Source organism: Pocillopora damicornis, chromosome 3 (genome assembly GCF_964200805.1).
Source record: "Pocillopora damicornis chromosome 3, jaPocDami1.2, whole genome shotgun sequence".
Classification (NCBI taxonomy): Eukaryota; Metazoa; Cnidaria; class Anthozoa; order Scleractinia; family Pocilloporidae; genus Pocillopora; species Pocillopora damicornis.
In genome coordinates this window covers 21170293-21194376 of record NC_142672.1, presented here as the reverse complement: position 1 = coordinate 21194376, position 24084 = coordinate 21170293, and the positions used below count along the sequence as shown (strand labels likewise).

The following is a 24084-nucleotide window of genomic DNA, read 5'->3' as shown; positions in this document are numbered from 1 at the left end:
AAGCTTAATTTAATTCAAATTCATTTGTCGTAATGTTTATTCAGGTTTTTTTTTTTTTGGACTTCGCCGACATAGGATCAACCTGCTTCAGAAGATATGAGTAAACAATATCAGTTTTGAAGACTAATAAGTTAGTTCCGGTGTGATATTTTTTGCCCATATTTACTCTTATTTGTGTGGTGGTGTCCAGTCTGCGACGAGCTAACCCGGTCACCCCCGCTGCACAGAACTTCGATCAAAACACAGACATTCGCGGGTAGTCGAAAAGAAGCATGAGTTTCTGCCTTGTTGGTAATTAATATGGCAGATCCTTCTTTAGTCGATTCAAGTGAAGTCCAGTCCTCAGTTACGAATGGGGAAAGCTCGATTGAAGTGGAGAAAGAGTCCGCTGCGGAAGACGCGTCCGTAAGCATACCGCGAAAATCGAGCGTTCTTAAAAAAGATGGGAGACCCTCGAAGCGATCTCTCCAAAAGTCTGTGTCGTTTATTGCTCGTCCGGAGGATAAACGAATCATAAACGGTGAGATGCCAAATATATTTTGCAGGCATTTGTCAAGTTAGTTACGTGAAAGACGTAAATGATTAATTTGTCGATTTCTACTGTAGCCGAGGATTGTTTGACCTTCATGCAGAATGGTTCGGAGTTAATGAAAATTCGCTCGAATTCAAGACAATACCAGAGGTTCTTCTTTTTAGAGGAAGACTTAACGGGTTTACGATGGCGACCATCATCCAAGAAGCCTGAAAAAGCGAGGAGTGAGTATTCTTATTTGCTCCTAATTTATATATTAATGTCCTATGTGACAATTTGTATTTTTGTGCATTTCCATTCCATTTCAGTCTCTTAGCTGTCATGTGTTTTATAACTCTTAATGAATCTGCATTTAAGTTTGCGGGTAGTCCATAGGGCAAAATTATTCGCTCTAAAGAACAGTAGGCGATAGGGTATTTTTGAGGTATTTACAAAACATTTCCTGTCATCGATTATACAGCTAGACATAGAAATTTCTGAAACTTTCACATTGAAGTTGGAAATGCTGCTCGAATTTCCCTAAAAGGATTATCACAAGAACGATTCAGTATAGATATGAAATGAAAGGGTTCCGCGATTCGTATCCGGTCAATCCAAGCGGATGTGTTGAATATGAAACTTTTTTACTCTAACGACGCCACTTTAACATTTAAGCAATGAGTCTCGAGATGGTAAATGCTTCTGTTGCTAGATTCAATCACAAGGCAGTTAAACTTTTTCCGTCACCTTGATGTAGTCTGTGCAATACAGTGACAGCTTGAATGTACTATCGCACCGGACGAAGTGCCATCATGAAAACAAATTCGGTGTAGCTTTTATTCCTGACGAGGAAGCTAGGTACTTTCAAAAGGAAGTATTTGAATCCTTTTCCACATAAGTATGAAGAGGGTAAACATATACCAGAATATGGTATTTCTGCTATTAGTTTTTCTATACTTAATATTTTTCCTCAGTGCCCGCGGGCACATGGAAATTTCCTGGCTCGATAAATATTATCGTTAAATCGAGAGCTTAGGCTCTCGAGAGTCGAAAGATTGTTCTTCCGGATCCAAAACGATTTACGAGAAACATGTAGCGAGTTAATAATTTTAGGAACAGTAGTTAATATTTAAACTGCATCCACGGTTTAAATCGAAGACATGATCGATTCGATGACTCACAAGAGTTTTTATGCGAATATATCTCTTCTGTTGCCTTACATTTACGGGTATTTTGTAAATAGAAATGTAGAATTAGCTGCTTATCGCATTTGTTTGCGGGAATGGACGAATCTACGGCGAACGAAAATCAAGGTTATTCCGAAAAAACCTCCACCAGAACCTTACATTTTTATAATTTCTATTTTATGTGCTTGTGTACATACTAAGTAACACATAAGCTCGTAAAAAAGTCAGTTGTACAACAGTAACATGTAACTTATATGTGGTGTATTTTAAGGTCATAGGAAATTCAAGAAAGTCATGGACTATGAAGAAAATGAAACTTTAGAAGGTTTCATCGGCAATTCGTTTTCTTTCTCTAACTTTCTGACATCCATGCAAAACAAAACAAAAATTAGACAAAATATTGATTGGTTATCTTGAGGTGTTTTGTTGTGCCCATAAGATGACTATCTGTACAACCAATTTCAAAAACATTAATTTGAACATCAGGAAATTGACCCCCAGCTGTTACATCTGAAAGAGAGTACTCAACTCTTTGCTTGTTAGAATTTTCCACTGAATGGCAGTGGCAAGGAGTTACAGTAACAAGACCAGTGTTAATTGCTGTGGTTAGTTTCACACAGCACATAATGTAATGCATTTCCAGACTACTACCATACATTTAGTTGATAACAATTGATATCATTATCAGCTGCAGAAGAGAAACTAAAGAAAACAATGAAAACATTTTAATGAGTAATTTCATTGCATTAATGAGTCCAATTTTAAGAGGTTCATGTTTCAATTAAAATTTGTGTTTTCCCTTTTTGTTTTGTGTCTTTTCTAATACATTGGGTTTTGTTTAACACAGAAAAATTGCAAATTATAGAATATTCCTCAAAATTTGAAACACACTTAAAGTCATTCAGTGGTGATTTATTGAAAAATAAGTGAAATAATAAATCATACCAAATTTCCAGAACTTAACCCTTGAAACTCTAAGATCAGTAGATATATTCTTCATACTGTTCTCAATACATTCCCTAAGGTGCTGATAAGGAGAATTTGTGTAACAATCAAGAGCTTCTATTATTGGTGATCATTTCCTTTTTTCTCATGACCTTTAAGTGTGATTTAGCAGTGATATTGTAAGGAGAAATTAGATCCTAGTCACTCTAGGGGGTCAAAGGGTTAACTTATTTCTGAGGGGGTAGGGGCATGAATTTATTTTTTCATTATGGCCTCAAAAATGGTCTGTTTGATGATTGAGTCTGCGAATAAGGCAAAAATAAATATTTTGTCGGCACAAGATATGACAAGGCCTGGACCTTAGGGCTAAGCAACTTGGGTAATGATGCAGTGGTATATGAGGGGGAATATTACTGTATAGCATGTGACATCCATCTAGGCTTCAGAACTAACCTTGCACCTTTGGCTGACACCAAAGTTATTTTAGTTTGAAACCTTATTTTGTTTAAGTCTGAAGCCTTGTAGGATGGGCTGCCAACTGCTCTGAGTTTGGGCTATGGTTCTTACTCAGATTTCCTGCTATATTGTTTGCCTAAAGGGGTTTTTTCTGGCCGCAGTATAACCGTAGTAGTGTCCTTGTAAGCGGTTGCCCATCTCTGTTAATTGTGACTTGGTGAAGTTAACATGTTTAGTGATGTATACTTATTTTTGACTGTGAAAGAAATTGATTTTGTATCAGGATTGTATATGGTATATCAGTTGCGAATGTACGCATGTATGTATGCCCTGGGCAATATATACCTTGGGCTGGTTCTCGACAGGCTTCCTTCAATTACCTTATTTGGTTTACACTACTGTGTTATTTGTTGTGTAGTGGAGACAAAATATAAATGTGGGGGTGGAATACTCTAGTGACCTCAGCAGTTTTGTTATGGTTTGTGTGGTGTGATTAGTTGTTGTAAAAATTAAAACCAGTTCAAGCCTATGAGATAATCAGAGAAAGAAAATTAGTAGCAGTGTTTGGAAGAAGCCTGCAATTTTTTTTTGCATTAAATGGTAACTTAGTGGGTCCCTGTAAGCTTGCCAATAAACAACCAGTTGAATTTCAACAGTTTATATTGACAAAATTATGAATAAGTATGCAAAAAAAAGTGATAATTCTTAATTTTTATGCTATCTTGATGCCGTGGAAAGTCTCATGAGTTGTGGTAGATAGGCTGTGAGAAAACATCTTATGTAGATGAACTTTACTAATGGCAGCTTTTCTCTGCATTGGTGCTTCTCTTGCACATCTCTGTGATTTAAGATTCTTACAACTGCAGCCGTAAACTATTCATGGCTGGTGTGAGGATGGACTAATGTCTTTTTTCCAAAGAATTTTGGAATTATACATGTAAAATGAACTTCAAACTACATTGTAAGAGGACCCTGTGACATATCAGTGACTAAATCAAAACAAGTATTTTTGATGTTGCTGATCCTAGCTTTATTCTGGACACTTGTCACATTTCAAGCTAAAATATGATCAACATAGTTCTCCAGTTAGTTTTGCTAATCCTTATACCCTGACATCAGTATGCATATTTTCTTTACTAATCTTTTTAGGTTTTCTAAGGTGCTGACAAGGAGAATGTGTGTAACAATCCATTGCTTCTTTATTTAGTGATCATTTCCTTTATTCTCCTGACCTTAATGCTTGATTCAGAGGTGACATTGTCAGGAGAAATTAGATCCTGGTCACTCTCAGGGTAAAAGGGTTAAACACAGACCATGAAAAGAAAAGTTCTGTTTGAATTCTGTAAGGATGCTTTTTGACCCATGCTTTCGTATAAGTACTGCATTAAATTGCATTCTGTTAGTGTTGAAATTTATGAAACAATCAGTGTCTATTATGCTACATTTGCTGATCAGGGTAACACATTCAAAACAATATTTTGTGTGGCACATCTTCTTACTCAAACCCCTGTCCCTCCAATATCAGTATGCATATTCTCCTTACTGTTCTTTCTGCATTTCCAGTGGTGTCGATCAGGGTAATTTGTTTAAAAATCAAGATCATCTTTTTTGTTCTTGTGACCGGCTAAATGTTTTACTCAGGGATGATATTGTAAGGAGAAATTAGATGCCAGTAAATCACAGGGCGTACATGTAAGCCTTAAACCCATTTAGTAAAAGCTGTACTTAAAATATGGTTTTAATGAGCAAACCTGAGTAACAGAACTTTTTGTTGTACACATGTGATTTCTACAAAGGTATTCCAGAACCGTCTTCTTATTAATACCCCTTTGTGATGGTTTGAAATTGAAGATATATTTACAATACTGTCTTAAGTGATCCATGTATTTGCATTTGTTTAATGTTTGCCTTTTCGTGCCCAAAAGTGTTTATACAATAATTAGTTTGCCTCATCTTTTTAAATTGTGGCATTAACTGAGATCTCCATCAATGTGAAAGTTGTGTATTTGTCAATTAACAACACCTGCCAACTGCATGAAATAACCTGCAGAGTTTGGGTTCATCAATAAATTATTCATTGCATGCAAAAACCTTCAGCCAATTTAGTGCTACTCTATATCATTGGGTGCAACATAATGTCATTCTTGACCCTATTAAGTACTTGGAAACTGCAAAAATTGTGGGAAATGTCGAGTTCTACATGGATCAAAGAAAAACACTTGTCTTTTATTAGATTTTGTTACTCACAAAAATATTACATGGGAAAAAATTTAAAAGTTGTAACCCTGTTAGGAATGATGCCAAGAATATAAACACATGCACTGAAAAGCTATGCAGGTGAACTTATGGTATAATGGCATAAAGATCTTTGAATTTTGTATCAGGCAGCATTTCCATAATTTGAATATCATTGATCTTTGCTTTAAAGGGTCAAAGATAACCATGGCAGGTGCTCTCATATTTTATGTCCTTTTTGTTGTCAGAAAAGTGCAATGTGAAGAAAAGCGTGTACATTTGGGAGCTTAAAATTTGCTTCACAGCTTGAATATTAGTAAATTCAAAATTTTTCAACAAGAAATGAATTTGAAACCTCTTAAAGTGTGGTGTGGGGTGTACCTCTGAAATATATCCTCCAGGGATAATCATTTGCCTGCGCCCCCCTCTACTGTCAGCCAAAATTGATTGTAAGAAGTCCTCACTATGAATTTTTTTTCATGGAATCTGCATATATCTTTGAATTTACAACTTCCTAACTAAGGTTGTTTTCTTCAACAATAACCTTAAAATTGCCTTTTTTTCCTGAAAAATATTCTAAAGTAATACCCTAAGAGTCATAAAATACATTTCTTCTTTTCATTTTAATTGTACAAAAAATGATCTTAACTGTTTGGCGACATCATTATCCACTCTATTTTGTGGCCAGTGGCAAATTTTACATGGTATTCAAATTTCTTAATGAAGCTGTTAATTTCAAAAATGAAACTTTTGAAGGTAAGGTTGTCTGTCTCTGTGCAAAATTTTTCTGAGCATGGTATTATTTTTTTCAGTCTCTGACTGAACCAGATACCTCATTTATCAATCTCATTTGATTCTCCATTCTTGAAGACAGTAAGGCTCATAGGCCGGTTTCAATCTGAGACCATCAACTACATTTGATGGATCAATTAAGCAATACCTGACACTCTTATTATTACCTTCAAGATTGTTGATGGGCTTTCTCTGACCCTTTGTTGACTCTGCTACAAGAACAGCATCCACTAAAAACTCTAAATTCATTCTCACATCTTACTATTCCTATTATAAACTCTGCAACATTTCGGTCAACTTGCGTTTTCCTTCTCTGCACCATCATTGTCCACTACTCTTCCCAATTGTCTTAAAAGTGCTGTATTGGTTTTGTCTTTCACAGCTGCTTTAGAATAATTTATATTTCAGAATATTTTTCTCCAAACCATGCAAATTGTTTTATATGTGTTTATTATTTGGTATTTTAATTATTTTGTATTGACAATTGATTTTATGTGAGACATGTAGATGCATTGAGACTTGAAATGCATATATTATTATTATTATTATTATTATTATTATTATTATTATTATTGTTAAAGATTCAATGTCCTTGTTTTTTTGAAAAGAGAAATGTTATCATTTGTCTCACAACGTGGTGACTTAAGATGTGGATTGTGACATTTTGACTGCATCCTGCTAGTCTTCTTCAGCTTAGCTGGGTGGACGGCATCCTGGGGTTGTACTAAATGTGATGGTAGCATAGTCCTTGTTTCTCTCTTTTAGAATTTTGCAAGTGAACATAGCAAGAATTTCTTTCATTGGTATTTAGTGAACATGTTGTAAGGCTCTTCATGTACAACTATGGCACTGCACTCTGAGCTACAGTTTTATGACCATTTTGGTCTCAAAGACGTGACAAAAAAATTGTTGGAGACTTAATTAACAGTAAAAGTCACCAATTTTGCAAACTGTGCTTGTTTTTTCATAGTGTTTTGGGGTAGATAGTTAAAATTAGAGAAACCATTTGAATGTATACATTATTACTACAGTATTAATGCAGAATTAAATACTGCCCTTTCAATTTCTTTTGTATGTTTGGTAAAAATTCTTTGTTTGATGATTACTGTGTGCAAAAAAAGTGAAATCTGTTTCTTTTTTTTCCAGTCTCAATTGACACTGTAAAAGAAATTCGCTGTGGAAAAAACACTGATGTATTCCGTGAAATGGACAGGGATGATTTTCAAGAGGACTGTGCATTCTCAATTATTTACAGTGACAATTTTGAGACTCTAAATCTTGTTGCATACTCTCCAGATGAAGCTAACATTTGGGTTACTGGCCTAAGGTGTCTCCTGGACTCAGACAAAGGTAAAAGAATTTTCTCAAGGTGCTTTGTTAGGCCTAAAGCAGGAGGGGTGTGGACTCCTTATGTTCACCCCATTGGAGAGGGGGTACTTCTCATATCCTCCTGGGTAAAGAGAGGTTCTAGGGAAGGAGCATGACTTGCCCAAGAACGCAACACTCTGATTGGGGGCTACGACCTCTGAAGCTAAGTGCACTTCCAGGCAACTTCATTGCACCCCATGGTCAGCACCTTTACCTGAACTCCAGATTGAATGATCCAGGTTTTAGATCCCAGATTAAAACCCTTAGAGATCAAAAGCGGTCTTTTACTGTTTTGTCTTTTTAAAGTCACTGGTGCCTCAAAAACAAGTAGCCACTGAATATGCCAATTATCAGTGCTCTATAGCTGGAGAAAATCAAGCTTAGCTGGTTTAAGTACATGCATGAGCTTGCAGCAATTATGTGACAAATAACATCAATATCACTGTTGAGATTTTTTTGTTATTTTTGTTATATTGAACAGCCAGCAGCCCTGTGGAAAACAGGCAACAAATGCGGGACAGATATCCTTTTCAAGAGCAGTTTTGACACTTTGTAATATCATAATAACAAATTATTTATTGGATCTTTTTTTTATCCTTCTCATTCTGTTTAATCCTAGCAAGTTCAGTGTTGGGAAGCCAAGCTCTTTTTCAGTATGGTACAAAGATATTGACTAGAATAACAGGGGTATCATTTGAAGGCCTCAAGAGGCCCTTAATCCTTGGAAAGTCTGCATTCGATTGGGAAATGTTTCAGTTTTTGACTCATCTAGTTTCATTTATTGCATTTTGAGGTACATTTACATTTATGTTGCCTTTTTTGTTCCACAAAGTCAACCGTATTGAACTTTAAGGTGAAATAAAGTTATGTTAGAACGATGATGATTTTGTTTTAAGGTCACAAACCAGTGGCCAGCACATCACAAGTGGGTGGATCTACTTGCTACTCATTTGCTATTGTAACACCTGAAAATTTTACCTAATGGCTACATATTGTGACATAGGAAATGGTGAGATTCTGAGGATAAGAGGAAGAAGAATTAGGAGTTTTATTTTGACACTTCCTCTGTGAAATTTCCTTAATATTTAACTACATGGTTGAAGGAACAGTTTGTAATGGCAGACAATGGAGGCAAAGGAAGGCTTAATGAGAAAGAGGTTCTTTCTGTGGTCAGACAGTTGAATGAGCAAATTCCTGAAAGTGTAATAAAACAGAGATTTAAGGTTGGTGGTTAATCTGTTACCATAACTTCTATAATTATTTCACTAAGGTTCAAGTGCCAAATATGTAACTACCACTGTTAGTTAACCCTTTAACTCCCATGAGTGACCAAAGCAGAACTTCTCCTAACAGTATCAATACAATATCTAGCAGACAAGTGATGAGAATTGAGAAAAGTATCAATTAGGGGATTTCTAGATGATCCAATACCAGACTCCTTGTCAGATGAGCTATTATCTTAAGAATTGTATTACAGACAATAAGGAGAATTACTAGAGAGATCTTGGGAATGAAAAGCTAAAGGCCAGAATTGTTGTGACAAGTAATTAAATCTGTGTTGGAGAGTAGGGGTTTCAGTAACTTTTTCTGGGAGCGGCTGCTGATGTTGTGATTGGTAGCTCTGTCCTAAGGTGATACCCAAACACTGGAGCCTGCTTCCAGGCTAAACAGGAGGCAATAGAGGATCTTACAGGGGGTGGTAGACCACCAATAACTGGCTTTTATTGAATCTCCTGTAAAAAAGGGGTATTGGTCCTCCCATCCTACCCCTCTGAAATTCTTAAAACTTAACTGAAAGGTTTTGAAGCCTGGCCTCAGTACAACAGTCCATTTTACAGCTTCTTGTTCGGTTACCAAGCCTTTGAACAGGAGTAAGGCTAAGGGTGACCTTTTTGTGATACAAACGTTGCTGCTTTTCAAATGTAAATTACTTTGTTATCATGCCATTTAGGTACTGGTCAGTCTCTTTCACAACAAGGTCACCTTCAGCCTCACTCTAAATCAAAGACTTGAGAACCTAGTACACAACTGTAAAATGGCCTATTCTCACAATGTTTTGAGGATGCAGGACAATTGAATTTGATATTGAGTTTTACATACACCTGTTGACAATGACCTGACCTCACATCAGAGCATTACATAACTTTGCATATGATTATTTTATAGAAAATGCACCATACAAATGATAAATACTGTAAATGTCCATTATTCAAATATTTAACATTATGGTGGACTCTTTTTATATCTTTGATATGCACATCATTTGATTGGTGTTCTAACACTTTATTTATTTCTTACAGGAAGCAGTTGCTATTAGTTCAAATTCTCAAAAGAATAGTTTATCTAGGGAGGAGTTCCTTTCATTTTACAAAGAACTCACTACAAGACCAGAGGTTTATTTTCTTATGGCGAGGTTTGTTGTTCAACCGATAATCACACTGTTTTTAAATTTGACACCAAAATCAATTGTGAATTTAAAACACAAACTTCTGCCAATTAGGATAAACTTGGAGTTGCTCAACTTTGAGTAGAAGCATTTAACAGTAGTCAAAGCTAGCTGACTAGAACTGTCTATTGTGTGGAGATTCCAGCAGGGAATTGGCCCCTGAATGACTGCACCTTGAGGTGCTTTCATGTAGACTTGATGTACAACCCCATCTTTTTCAACATTAGGGCCTCTTGAAGTCTTCGGAAGTCCTTCTAATGTACATTTATGTACTTACAATTTTCAGGTCTTTGGCTATCTTTCTAAATATGTTTCCTTCTTTTCCTGATGTCTTTTTAGCTAGGGTTACAAAAATTGATATCAACTAAATTAATTTTTCTTTTTTGTGCATTTAAATTATTTTTACCTTCACTGAATTATCACTTTTGTAAAGCCATTCTTTGGAACAACTATTGATAATGGTATTGGATAATTGATTATCAATTAATGTTATATGTTGTTTACATATTGCTGATTAGGCATTTTTTTGGGCAGGTATACAAGTAATGGTGACTATCTAACAACAGATGATCTACTACTCTTCCTGGAAGCTGAACAAGGGGTAATAAAATTTAAATTCTGTTTAAACATGCACATGTGTGTAATGAACTCTGCTCAGTGTGATTTATGTTGTGGTAGTTTTATCAATCATAACCTTTACAATTTCCTCAAAAGTGATTGGTACAGTAGCTGCTTTATTTTTCACTAATTGTTCTGTTAAGTTGTAATTGGACGGTGTAATCAGACAGTTGCCTGTAATCAGACACCTGTTATTGGACAGTTGAAGCAGCCAATCATACTAAGTCCTTTCAGTCAAGTCCACCAATCACAGAATTTATCACAATAGCTATGATAGCAACAACTACTTTTCCTGAAAAAAGTTGTGGAATTTCCAGAGTTAAGGAATTTTTTACTTAGACATTGTCTCTACTGCACATATTTCTCCTAAATGTATTTGTTGTTTTCGAAAATTGTAACAGTTATGATTAACTGGTAGCAGGACTTCGTGTCATCCAATTCTGTCTGTAATCATACTCGTGATTGACAAATTGGATTCCCCCTTCGTCCGATTTTGTTAATCACTCGTATGATTACAGACCGAATTGGACTCCACTCGGTCCTATTGGCATTATTAATTGTATGTACCGTAGTAAAGAGCAATATTTAATTGGGTGGCTCAAGTAATCCGAGATTTTATTAGTTTTGCTTTACCTTGGTCTGTAATTGGTGCAGAAAACTCTCACTGCTCTCTTAACGAATCAGATGTAAAACTTAAACCGTTCACGATTTGGTCGCCTGCGTTTTCCCGCGTTTTAAGCAGTTTGGTAGTTTTAAATACTTTGAGTGATCATTGGCTCTTATATTTGCTTAAGTTTCTTCTGAGTGACTGTTGTGATTACTTTGGTCTTGAGTTTACAATACTCAATCCAAAAGCGCTCTAATGCAGCAAATGGTCATTGTTTTTCCATCTCTGATTCCTTCAGCTCTCCAGAGTGGGAAAAGAACACTGTTTAGATATCATCAGAAGATGCGAGCCAACAGATGAAGGAAGAAGGTTAAAATGTTTAGGAATAGATGGTAAGTAGTAGAGAGTTCTGTGAATTTCTGTGATTCTACTCTAATTCGATTCCATAAAATTTATGAAAAGCGTTAACATTTTATGTTGGATTGCAAACGATTAACGTCTTATTTTCACAATTTTTCGTTTCTTATTTTAATTTATCTTTGCAGGATTCACACAATATTTACTAGAAGATTGTCATATTTTTGACACTGATCGTGCAGTAATCTGTCAAGAAATGAACCATCCACTCTCTCATTACTTTATTGCATCTTCTCATAACACGTAAGTTAAATTTTTTCAGTTGTTAACCATCTTAAGTGAATAACTGAAGAATATTTGGTTTGAAATTTGAAGTTGAAATGGGTGCATGGAACATTTTCAATCAAAAGTAAACCCGCAATCACAATATATCGTGATTGGTTTAGAAAAGTCATGCCACCCTTCCAACCAATCAGATGCAAAATTGAAACCAAACGCGTCCTGGTAAAAAGCGTTTCCCGCGCTTCAAGTTTTAGTTCTCGTCAACGCCATATTAATATGGCCTACATGGATATCTGCATGACTCGTTGATTGGACCGACAGGCTGTCTGTTTGTCTTTTTGTTTGACTGTCTGAGTCATCGTTTAACGAAAGGTGACTAACACTGTAACTGTCTCCTTGACCGGCGGCTGACCTATTTTTCCTTCGATTCTCCCAGTATTTTAGAACTTTTTCTTCTCTCTCGATTTGGTTTTTAGGTACTTACAAGAAAATCAACTCAGTGGACCGTCAAGTGTAGAAGCGTATATCGATGCATTAAAAAAGGGCTGTAAATGTGTAGAATGTAAGTTTAAACTCTAAGTTTCGTTCATGCGAAAAAAAATCTCAAATTGTGAACAAAAATCGGTGGCTATGTTGTCACTGTGCTGGAGTCTGAAGTGAGAGGTCTGAGTTCAAGTCCCGGACGGATCTTGGGTGGGTGACACACTTAACTCTCACAGTGCCCCTCCCCAACCTGATGTGGCACCGGCGAATTGTCAAGAAATCGTGAGAAAATTCAGGGGGGGAAGGGGTGGAATACCTGCGATTTATCAGCACCCAATTCAGAGGATTGGCTGAGGGGGGGGGGGTTGGGGAAGGGGGATAAATAAGGGTTAAGCTCCGCCCTGATAGGCCTCGTGGCTTTTAAGTAGACTCCCATTAACCCGCTCCAATATTTTATAATTCGTTTTCATGTGATTTTGATTGATTACCTTTTAGTGGATTGTTGGGACGGGAGTGGTGATGATCCGGTCATTTATCATGGCCACACACTTACCTCAAAAATTCTCTTCCGCGATGTTTTAGAAGCCATAAACGAAAATGCATTCATAAGATCTCCGTAAGTAAATAAATTAATAAGTAAATGATAGTAATAAATTGCATTAGCAGCAGCCAGTACACGAAGTAATTTTATGTCCTCGAATTTGAATTCGACGCTTTGTTTATTTTAAAGGTTAGAATCCTGAAGAACCTTGTTAAAGACCTCGAGTTTCCGAGTTTCCAGATTCCGGGAATGGAATCCAGGCTACGGCGGTTAAGAGGAGCGCTCCTCCCATCCTCCGCTCCTCCCATCCTCCGCTCCTCCCATCCTCCGCTCCTCCCATCCTCCGCTCCTCCCATCCTCCGCTCCTCCCATCCTCCCCTCCCCTCCCCTCCCCTCCCCCGCCCCCACTCCTGTTCCTCATTATTGCAGAGTACCTTCAAATTTTTTTGCTGGGATCGACTGCATCATTTGAATTACCCTCGCGAAGTATCACTTTCCTTTTTTTCTGATTTTGACTCGTGTTTGCATCCTGGTGGCGTCTTACTTCACATCATGTTATGATTCCCGTGTAAAGCGTATGTTACATGCTACTGAGTTCACGGTAGTATAAAGAAAGATAACGGTTACAATCCGTCAGATAGATATGATATGAACTGGTCATCGAAATTTGTTCATGCTCACACAATCCAGAACAGTAAACCAAATAATGAACAGTACTTGAAATAAATACACAAGATACAATTCTTATGTTCTTAGATTCAAACCTTGGTATTTTGTTTTTCAGATTTCCACTTATATTATCCATAGAAAATCATTGTAGTGTGAAACAACAGCGAGTTATGGCAAAGTATTTCAAAGAGATTTTACAAGGTACGCTCCCAATTTTTTTGTTCCCGAGAATTCATTGGAAAGATTTAATAATTTTGTCGTAGTTCTTCCCTCTGTGTGGTTATTTTTTGGGTGGTTTCAGTTAGTTTCACTAAATGCACTATGGTCAATGTGATATCTTAAAAATGATAAGATACTTTGTTGTTTTTGTAGATAAACTTTATAGAATTCAACCTGGAGAAAATGAATCATACTTACCTTCTCCCGAGGCACTCAAAGAGAAAATCCTTATTAAGGTAACTGTCTCAAGCCCAACACAGTACAAAGTTGGCTGGTTCTTTAACGCGAATCACACTTTTTGTCTCTCATCCTTTGGTCCTAAACTTGTACACCCTGTTTAAGATTTAGGCTTTTTCAGGGAGTACCAGAAAACACGAGCTTATATTTAATAGGTTGTGTTAGTTTCAATTTTTTTCTAACGTGGAGAATTCAGTAAAACTCTTCCTCAGTTTCCAGTGTTTTTGTCTGGAATTTAGAACAAGAAGCTTCCGGCGGATGTGACGACCGACTCTGGTGAGGTCAGCGATGAAGGTGAAGACCAAGATGAAAATATTGAAACGAATGGCGAATGTAAACTGGAAAGACAAAATAGCAAAACAGGAAGCATTAAAAGACAAATAATGAAGGTAAGTGTATGTTTTAAACATTTTCTTGGAAACTGTTCAGATTTAGGGTTGAGACTCGCGTAAACCTAAACGCAACTTACCAGAACCTCAAATTACAACACAGATTGATATCATCAGGAGCCGATGAGAGCTCAAAGTTCATGTAATCACGAGTGCATGGCCATGTGTGCGGGAAAACATGAGTGACAAAGTCGCGTTTGGTCGTTAGTGTTGCATTTGATCGGTTGAAAAGGTGATGAGGTATTTCTAGACCCATCGATGAACAAAGAACAGTATTCTCGCTTTTACGCTAGTCCTGATTGATATGTTTAGTTCCGTGCAAGATTGTTAATAATTAGTCGCTGCTTTTACTACGAAATCAGGCATTCGCCTGTTGTTAATGGGAAACTAGTTTAAAAAGTGTGTTTATTTTTTTAGCGCTTCGGGAATCGTATAGTCATGATAATAATGATAAATTTTATTTGTCTTTTTGCAGGATCCCAATAAAAAACCAAAGAAGACCACGAAGCTGATCCGGGAGTTATCTGACTTAGTCACGTACTGCAAATCTGTCGCTTTTCAAGACTTTCAGTATTCTTCTGAAAATCGTAAGCAGATTAATGCGAAAGGCAAATTGTATATCCGAAATGAGCGAGTTTATTTGCTGATATCTGTAAAAAGATTACTCACTCACTAGCTGAACTTTTGTTTTTCCATAGAAAAATTCTGGGAGATGTGCTCTTTTAGTGAAAATGTAGCCAGACGCTTGGCGCAGACGTTTCCAGAAGAGTTTGTAAATTATAACAAGTCGTTTTTGAGCAGAATTTACCCTGCTGGCAAGAGACTGGACTCCAGTAATTTCAATCCTCAAGAGATGTGGGACTGTGGCTGCCAAATTGGTAAAAATATTTACATTGTGGAACGTGAATTTGTAGTTAACCTCTAGATATAAAGTTCAAATGGGTGTAGCGGTAGTTGAAGGGAAGAAACCATGGGGTTTTAACATTTTTGACAAAAACAGAAAATCTAGTTTCTACCAAACTTGGAAAAAGTTTAGAGGAGAGAAATATTATTGGAAAAGTGGAAAGAACTTAGGCTTTTCTTGTTATCTAAAAAACGCAGGACTAAGGGTGAAACATTTGCGAGGGAGTCCCTTCCTACTAACTTTTAGAGAGGTGACTACGTTGGAACTCGAAAAATGCCTTTGTACATGTTCTTGTTTGGGTTTTTCGGAGTTGGATGTACACAACGTGCAATAGCACTTTTATAATTTTGTACCTGATGGCAGAAGTAATTTCAACTGAGTTTCGAAAATAATCAAGGATTACATGGGTTTTACTCCACTTTACCCTGTGATTGATCAGGAAAACTTGTGCCTTCCTTAACCAATCAGAAGTAAAACTAAAACTAACTGCGTCCTGGTCACTTCCTTTTCTCGCGCGTCAGGCAGTTGACATTTTTTTCAGTTTGATTTTTCATTGGCTACTTTCTTCCGTTGTCTTGATTGGCTGTTGTGATTTCTTTCTTTACGACAGTTTACAACACTCAATCGGAAAGAGCTCCGATAGAAGTAGTCAGTCAAAGTGAGTGACAGGAAATGTTTACTTTGATTTGTCTTTTTGTCATAGTGGCGTTGAATTACCAGACGCCAGGGCTTATGATGGACCTGAACCAAGGAAAATTTCTGGAGAACGGTGGCTGTGGATATGTCCTGAAACCTGCTGTTATGAGAGAAGGTACAAACATATTAATGAATTTCATCACCTCTCAATGCTATCCATTACAGCGTTTGTGTATTATACATTTTCCCAAGCGGTTTTATACCATGCAAACTGAAATTTCCTTATTTGTTTTGTTGCAGAAATAGCTTATTTCAATCCAAGTACTAAAGATGTTATTCCTGGCGTTTCGCCTCAGATATTACAAATCAAGGTTCAAAAAAACATTTTGTTAATTACAATTTCATCATACTATCGCTTTTTTAAAAAAATGTCAATTCCAGATTTTGTAACATGAATTTGAGCTCTTTTTTCCTCTGTGCAGGTAATTAGTGGACAGCAGTTTCCCAAACCAAAAGGCTCAACAGCCAAGGGTGACGTAAGTAAATGTCCTGGATACTGTATCCATGGTTACTTTATAAGTACTAAGGCGAGTTTTAACTCTTCCCAGGTGATCGACCCGTTTGTCACAATCGAAGTGTTTGGTATCCCTGCTGACATTGCACAGGACAGAACGAGAACTGTTCCTCACAATGGTAGGTGATTTACCCATTTGAGTGGTGTCTTTGACTATCAACACTGAAAGACAAAAAAGTTGACACTATTTACTTGTCACCAGATTTTCAAGTCAGTTTGCGGAAACTTGTAGCCGCTAGACATGCCTTGAATTATCTCACGCTTCTCATTAATGATTTCATTATTTATTTACTCATGCATCATTCGTTTCCATGCATGCTCTAATTAACTAACTCCGTAATCAACTATAAACAAACTCAAATACACCTAACTCGCAATCCGTCACTTGGTTGCGACCAAAGACAATTTTTTTTGCCTCAATCAACCTCTTATTGACTATGTACTAGGTGTATGAGTTGTCCGCAGATGCAACAATTTTAAAGTCTTTGCCACTTGACATTTACGCGCTTTCAGTGCATCTCCAGTTAAAAAAAAAAAAAAAAAAAAAGACAGAAACAAGTTTTAATTTCTGACTTAGCTATTGTAAGCAGATATCTGTACAGTCCCTTTCAACTGTTGCCTTCTCGAAGTCCCATCCTCATCAGCTTGGCAGTGAGTAAACATGGGACCTGAACGGAGCTTTCACGCAAAATTACAGTATGGCGGATTAAAATGGCAACCTATCAACAAATTTCAAGTCGTCTTTGACCGAACCCAAAGGGCATTAACATCTCATGTACTATAGTGCACACCAACTGATTTTTGCACCAGGTTATGGATAACGAGATGGGAGAGAAGAATTTTTTTTTTTCATTTATGCATAAACTGCATCATAACCTAGTGGCATGAAAAACAAATGAGTATTTATGTATTGAATTTTTTTGCAAGGTTTTAATCCTGTGTTCGATGAAACTTTTGAGTTCCACATCAACCTACCTGATCTGGCGTTGGTGCGGTTTGTGGTTCAAGATGATGATTTTATCGGTGATGGATTTATCGGCCAGTACACCATACCTCTCAATTGTATCCAACCAGGTAACCTCAATTTCAAAGACGCTTCATTTTTTTTTTACTCAAATTCGCTCCTAACTGCTTTGTGTCTCTACTGTAACAACCGTGAATCGTTCGCAAGGACTTGGAAGGATTCTCTGTGAGTGTTGGAGCTAAGATAACGATGCTTATATTGGTCTCAACATGTAGCTCGTTTTATGTACCAATGCAGTCGAAAGTTTTTGTGAAGAAGAATTTCTCTTGTTTCACGAAGAAGCTTTGATTCTCACCTTATGCCTTACAAAGAAGAACTTAAATGTATCATAGACATTTATGTGCTGATTTACGTAACGATGTTGACTAGATTTGACTAATTTTGGGTTTCCACCATGAGTCATCTCGTTACACTGAAAAATAGTTGAAGAGTAGAAAAGTAATAATAAAGCTGATGAGGATTTACTTCCTTATTTCCAGGCTTCCGACACGTGCGCCTTTTGTCATCGCAAGGGGAAGAACTGGAATCAGCTACCCTATTTGTTCACGTGACCATCACAAACCTCAACGACGCTGTGGCAGTAAGTGTTGCAAGTTTTGTTGAGTGAAAGTCTAGATATATAACAATGTACATTGGTCACCGTACAGAATTTCTAAAGCAGCTTTACAGACACTGCGCTGGCCAATTTTCATTATCAACTCAGTTGATAGAACCAAATTGTTTTTGTATACAAATTAGTACCATTTGATGAGGATGAAGAACTTCTCGCTCAAGTCAACGGTTCTCTTTTTTGGCCTTAGACTGTGTCGGCATTTATTCGTTCGCCTATCTTTAAGTTTATGGGTCCATTTATTTATGTCGTTATTCATTTATTTATTGTTTATTTGGTTATTTGTTTCAGCAGAGACCAAGGAAAGCGTCTTTAAGAAAATCGAAAAAGGCGAGAGAGGTATGCCCTAAGATACATTTGCTCTATCATATTTCCTATTTCATCGTAAACAGTCTTAATCGATGGAATGTGTATCGTATCTCTGTTATCAACTGGGTTGAAGCTCTGTTCAGCAGGTTTTTTTCTATTTTTTTCTTTTTAGTATACAAGCATGAAGTCCATTGGTGTGAAAGCCGTGGATGATACGTTTAAGGTGAGGTAACAAGGTTTTCTTCTGTGCATAGACTTGTTTTCGTGATCTTCTGGTATCGGAGGGTCTTCAATCATTGTTGTAAATGAAGATAGCAAGTTGAATAAATAAAAAAGTGAAATTCCTATGCTGTGTACATGATCCGAAAGGGAAATCTGAGTGTGGAAAACGTTTCTGCGACACCAAATGACTCACCGCAAAAGGTTTCCTAAATTTAGGTTTTAATAACAAAAAACTTCTTTGCTCGCTACCTAAATCCGAAGACGTCCCCGAGACGTTTTAAACAAAAGTTAAATTAATTTGCCTCAGGCGAGGCTGCCAATTTAACTTGTCACGAACTTGTCACGCAATATGAACGAAAATATTCCCGAACATGATCTGAGTTCCCTAACAAGTTCGGACTTCGCGATCAGATGACCTTGACCTATACTAAGTTGATATGTCACAAGTAGTCTGTGTACGGCCATGATCATTTTATCATTTTTAATTACAACTGAGCGCCATTTTTATGATCCTTGACTATTCTTTGACAGCTGAAGACGACCGCTTATTATTTAGTGATTTTTATTTATCGTACTAGTTTTACAGTGTTCTCCCTTATTTTAAGCATGACAGGTAAAATAAATTTTCAAACCGGTAAAGCAATCCTTTTACTTGTTGAATTTTCAAGAATTCCAAGCAATTTTAGACGGTAATAAGAGGTACTACAGGCAATAAATGTTACCGGTTACTGCCTGAAAAGGAGAACACTTGCTTTATGGAAGTAACAACCCATTGGCAAGCCCAAGATTTAGTTCTTGGTTAATCTATCTATTAAAATTTTGAAAAACAACGCAAAAGTGTCCAGAGAGTATTCAACATTGTCTAAGAAAAGACAAATCATATCTCGTTTACCATGCTCATGTTTTTTTGTTACTGTTTTATTTAAGTTAGCAATTCAGCCCCTCAGAGACGGCACAGATCTTAGAGAAAATGTTCAGACGGCACTCGGAAACTTCAGGGTAATGTACTATGTTATCTATGTTATCTCGTTCCCTGTTGAAAAGGCAAAAAAGACTTTCTGGTTTTACAAAACTATTGAGTTTTTTTAAAACTTGCTCAACTTTGTGTGTCTTCAGAGTAAGTCAGGAAGAATTTCCTGTGAGTATTTCGTCGCTACTGATATTACTGTAACAACGATCTTTGAAAAAAATGTTGTTCTTAAAGAAAATCTTTTTTTATCTGTCATCCACAACAAATATTTAAACGTGCAACTTATTTGGCTAATGTAACCCTTTTCCTATACAGGAGATCTGTGGCGTGGCCCCCCGGTCTAATCTGAAACAGTGCATAAGGCTATTGGCTTCCAGACTTGAGGGGAATGCAGAATCTATTGAGCTCAAACTGGTCATGAAGGATGAGGTATTGGGAATGAATTTTTGTTTCCATGTTTTCCCTAGTAACATTTAGACCCACCTCGTATCAGAGTCTTTGTGATGTGGAGTAGAATTAAAGATCGCTGTTTGAATTTTGACTCACTCAACGTGCTCGTCAAAGTACGGCATAACTCGTAAAAATATTCAGCGATAATACACACCAAAACGTCTAATAAGATATATGTAAGATACATCCAGTTACTCCTTTCAGTATTGCTACCGAGCTAAACATTTAGGTCACGCGAATATACGACATGATAGCTATGTGAAACTTGTTTGTTTGTTTGTTTTGCTTTTTGTAGTATCCTTACTTCGAAGCTCAAGGGAGTTTGCCAGAGATGTTGAAGAAAGCGCTGGCAGCTATAGAACAGGTAATATAGTCGGGGAAAATTTTTTCCTCAACGGCTTCCTTACTTTTCAGCTGAGTGCGTGGGAGAATTACACTACATAATCATCCCTTCCATAATTTTATGCGTCTAAACACTTAACTTAACGTTTGCAATTATTATTCACTCAAGTTATTGTTAGTTTGGTATTGATAACTCGATCATTTTCCATTTTGCAGGTCGTCCAAGACTCCAAAACGTTAATCGAATCTTGCGACTCCGTTCACGAAAGAGTAAGTCATGTTGCTGAGGAATTTTTAACCAACATTTACGATAAATGAATTCACCAAGCATCTTTTACGGAAAAGGTGTCTGAAAAAACTGTACTTGCTTATCGTAGTTCAGAAAGAGGTTTTCAACTGGGTGTCGAGTCAAAACAGAATTTTTTCGGCTCTGCTTTGCTACTTTTCGTTGATTGTCTATGAACTTGAGTCAATCAGATTCAAAGCTGAACTAATCCCTTTTGGCTCCAAATGACGTCAAATTCAGTTTGGTTTCACGACGCTCAATCGAGAAGCACCGCCCCATCCACAGCTATCAGTTTAAAATTGCCGAGTATTTGTAAATATTTATCGCTCCAAGTGGTGTTCTCTTTGTCATAGATTATCCAGTGCGAGAGAGCGGGCTTGGAGTGGCACGTACGTAAATCAAATTTAGTGTTAAAATAATTATTTTATGTACTCTAAGATACAGGTGAAATATCGGGTAGTAGAGTAAATGCACTCTTCCGTTTAGAGTAGCTTTGAACTATTGCATCGCACAAATCATGAAAATATCAATTATCTATTTCAGGAAGAGCTTCATAATGCCTGTGTTAAAGAGGGAATAAAAGGGAAGCGACTGACAAAGGTACTCTGGTCTTCTCCTTACAACAATAAATCCGTCAGCTAAAAAAATTGCTGCTGTGTTTTGGGTGTCTTCGTCGATTAGTCCAACGCTATTACGCCGATCTACGAGGATAAAAACTTATTTATTGACGTTTAATCGGACAAAAACTCTTCTGTAACCCAAGCAGTACATGTTCTGCAGAGTAACAAGAGTAATAATAATAGTGATGATGACGATGATTATAAACACTTCGTTGCTCTCGACAAATTTCTAGCAAAAAAGACATCCTTTTGTAAAATTTTGACTTTGAAGGCGGGTGAGCTATTACGGTCACATGACGTGTTCACTTTGGGACTGTTCACATCCGGGTGTTTTCTCTTACAGGCGGTAGAAAGCTATTCATGGAATATTCGGGTCTTAAAGGGCCAGGCAGATTTACTTCTCAACGCAAAGAGCGAGTGTCAGGAATATCTTCGACAGGTAACTATGTCTGTGTAATCACAAACCTTATTTTCATCCTGAACGGTGCAGTAGGGTTCGATGAATAGTTATGGTTTGTATTAAATGACACAAATGTTCAGAGAACTTCAACTTCGTACTATGTTATACGGGTCCTCACTTTTTAAACTATTAATTTCCTTCACTGAAAATCCAAGAATTTCAAAGCATGTTTTTAAAAGATATCGTAAAACAGGCCAAGATAAGCGTCGTCGACATCAAGGCAACCATTTTATAATAACTTGTTCCTCACGTCTGTGCTTTACTGTCAGAGCAGGGGTGCGCGGGAAGGGTAGGGGTGGTGGTGGTTTCGGGAGGTTTTGGTTGAAGTTGCAAGCGTCATATTAACATAGGCACGCAACTTCTACAAAGAATAATGGCAAAATAAAAGTACGTAAGGGCTAACGAAAAGCTGGACTTTGTACCCTTTGTATCGCTTGAATAGCTGTGTAGGGAGTAACATTTGTTGCCAAGAAAACCACTCAAAATTAACATTGTAGCTTAATTCAAGAGTAGGGAATGTTCTTCATGTCAAACCGTTCGAATTAAAATGAAGTTTACCATAATATTGTTTTTTTCTTCCTTTTTTCAGATTCAAGAGGCGACGTTATCAACTGGTCTTGTCAAATCCGTTGGCTGTGACCTCTAACCGGATACTTCATTTATTTGTCACATTTCGTCTCACCAGATACGCACTTGTTGTACAAGCGTTGTAAATTCGAAAGCAGATAGTGTAGTAATGAATACAAAGGAGTGGTTCTTCGTTTCAGATGTGAACTTATTTTTTACCCCTACTATATTTTTTCACGTACTACTCCTCGTAATGGTTTTCTCTAAAAGATGGTTATTGTTTTTTTTTTAAGTGCCATGTTTATTCTTCGTAGTTTCAGTATAAATACTATCAGAAATACGTTTTTAATCCTTACGTTAGTCATTATGCGCGCAATCACAATCTTTTCTTTCTTAATTTTTTTTCGTGTTTTCCATGGATTCACACGAACACAGATGATTTTCGAGCATAAAACGAAGTTCACACGTCTCAGAGTAGATTAGAATTGAAATACAACAGTGTTTTATTACGAAGATTGAGGAAGCGATTTTAAGTAGAAAATTGTAAATATTAATTCAAGAGGAATATTTAAATAATGCAATACAGAAAAAAACAAGTTTTTTGAAGACACGTGGACGTTTAGATGGTTGGATTAATGATTTAGTTCTTGAATTAGTTTTCGTTCTAACTGTCCGGCATTAAGTCACATAGTACTAGATTTAATTTTCGTCATTGCAAATCTCGCGTCATAGTTTACCATGTGACTTGGTTAAGCTGGTGACACTGCGCGTATGTGTTTTGACAAATAGTATTCATGACATGTTTTAGCCTATCGTATTACGTGACATTTTATAAATATCGGCACCACGCAGATCTAAGACTCTTGGTGTTTTCAGATTGATTATTCCTTATGTTGAATTTTGGTACGTAGGTAACAATGTTTATGCGATCCGGCCTCAGCGGATTTATCCTGGAAAAAGTATATTTTTAGCTTAACGTTTTTCGAGTGCGAGAAATAGTAGAGTGAAACGGCAAGTGCGTTACGATCCCAGATTTAAAAAAAACAACAACAACAGAGCAAAAATAATGTAAAATTTATGTTTTTGAGATGATCATTATTATTAGTATCACTATTGTCACTCATCTAGATTGCTTATTACGTTCTTCAACGCTCCAGGGAGGGGGGCGTGAACCTGGAAACGAGAGTGCGCAGCCGGCGCTTGGTAACGACACGAGTAACACGCACGCGAGGGCTCAGACTTTTACGCGCGCGCGCGTGACAATTGAATCGAGAGAGCAAATTTTGAAGTTCAAAGGTCTTCTAATAGGCAAGACTGTTGATGGTTGTTTTTTGCCAATCATTTTTTAATTAACTGAATTAGTGATCGTAAGTGAAGGCCTGTGAGTGAAACATCGCATCTGAACAAAGAAGTCTTCCTAGGCAGATTCGTTCACGGTCGTGTCTCAAAGTATGTCCCAGCTATGGTTTATGCTTGTTTATTTATTTGACATTGTACATATCAGAGATGAGTGACGCATATCTGTAAGTAGTTAAAATCGTGATAGAGCTAACTCGAGGTTGTCAGATCGACTGGGAAAAAAGTATTCATTTAAAAAATATTAATTTATGAAATAGTCATTTATAGGAGAGGACTCTTGTTTGCTACGCAATGAATGTGTGTTAGAGAATCTGGAACAGAAGTCGTAATAAGAGAATAAACTACGAGAACTTCATTTCAAATGCAATCACAGAATTATCATGATTAAAGAAGAACTTTTTAGATTTAA

At 36.9% G+C, this 24084-nt stretch overlaps 1 protein-coding gene across 2 annotated transcripts; it reads left to right on the top strand.

Annotated features, from left to right (window-relative positions):
* Positions 1 to 196: 196 nt before the first annotated feature.
* Positions 197 to 24042, top strand: LOC113672593 (inactive phospholipase C-like protein 1). Of its 2 annotated transcripts, none has more exons than XM_089200812.1 (32): positions 197 to 520; positions 607 to 756; positions 7273 to 7476; positions 7976 to 8017; positions 8590 to 8717; positions 9795 to 9907; positions 10475 to 10541; positions 11464 to 11557; positions 11711 to 11825; positions 12281 to 12366; positions 12783 to 12903; positions 13613 to 13698; positions 13870 to 13952; positions 14193 to 14342; positions 14818 to 14929; positions 15041 to 15220; positions 15950 to 16057; positions 16183 to 16253; positions 16365 to 16418; positions 16491 to 16575; positions 17384 to 17530; positions 17960 to 18060; positions 18385 to 18429; positions 18572 to 18622; positions 19549 to 19620; positions 19907 to 20020; positions 20337 to 20405; positions 20600 to 20653; positions 21023 to 21058; positions 21213 to 21269; positions 21633 to 21728; positions 22339 to 24042. In XM_089200812.1, exons 1-32 carry the CDS (start codon positions 301 to 303, stop codon positions 22393 to 22395), a joined length of 3168 nt encoding a protein of 1055 aa, XP_089056938.1. In that variant the 5' UTR covers positions 197 to 300; the 3' UTR covers positions 22396 to 24042. The 2 variants fall into 2 exon arrangements, with proteins under 2 accessions (XP_089056938.1, XP_089056937.1); XM_089200811.1 differs by having other exon boundaries at positions 18382 to 18429.
* Positions 24043 to 24084: the final 42 nt, after the last annotated feature.

Bases quoted from the DNA above. Each gene is read 5' to 3' on its own strand.
- LOC113672593 (XM_089200811.1), top strand. From the start codon at position 301: ATGGCAGATCCTTCTTTAGTCGATTCAAGTGAAGTCCAGTCCTCAGTT. The intron at 521-606 runs GTGAGATGCCAA...TTTCTACTGTAG, and splicing joins GGATAAACGAATCATAAACG to CCGAGGATTGTTTGACCTTC. The intron at 21,059-21,212 runs GTACGTAAATCA...TATCTATTTCAG, and splicing joins GAGCGGGCTTGGAGTGGCAC to GAAGAGCTTCATAATGCCTG.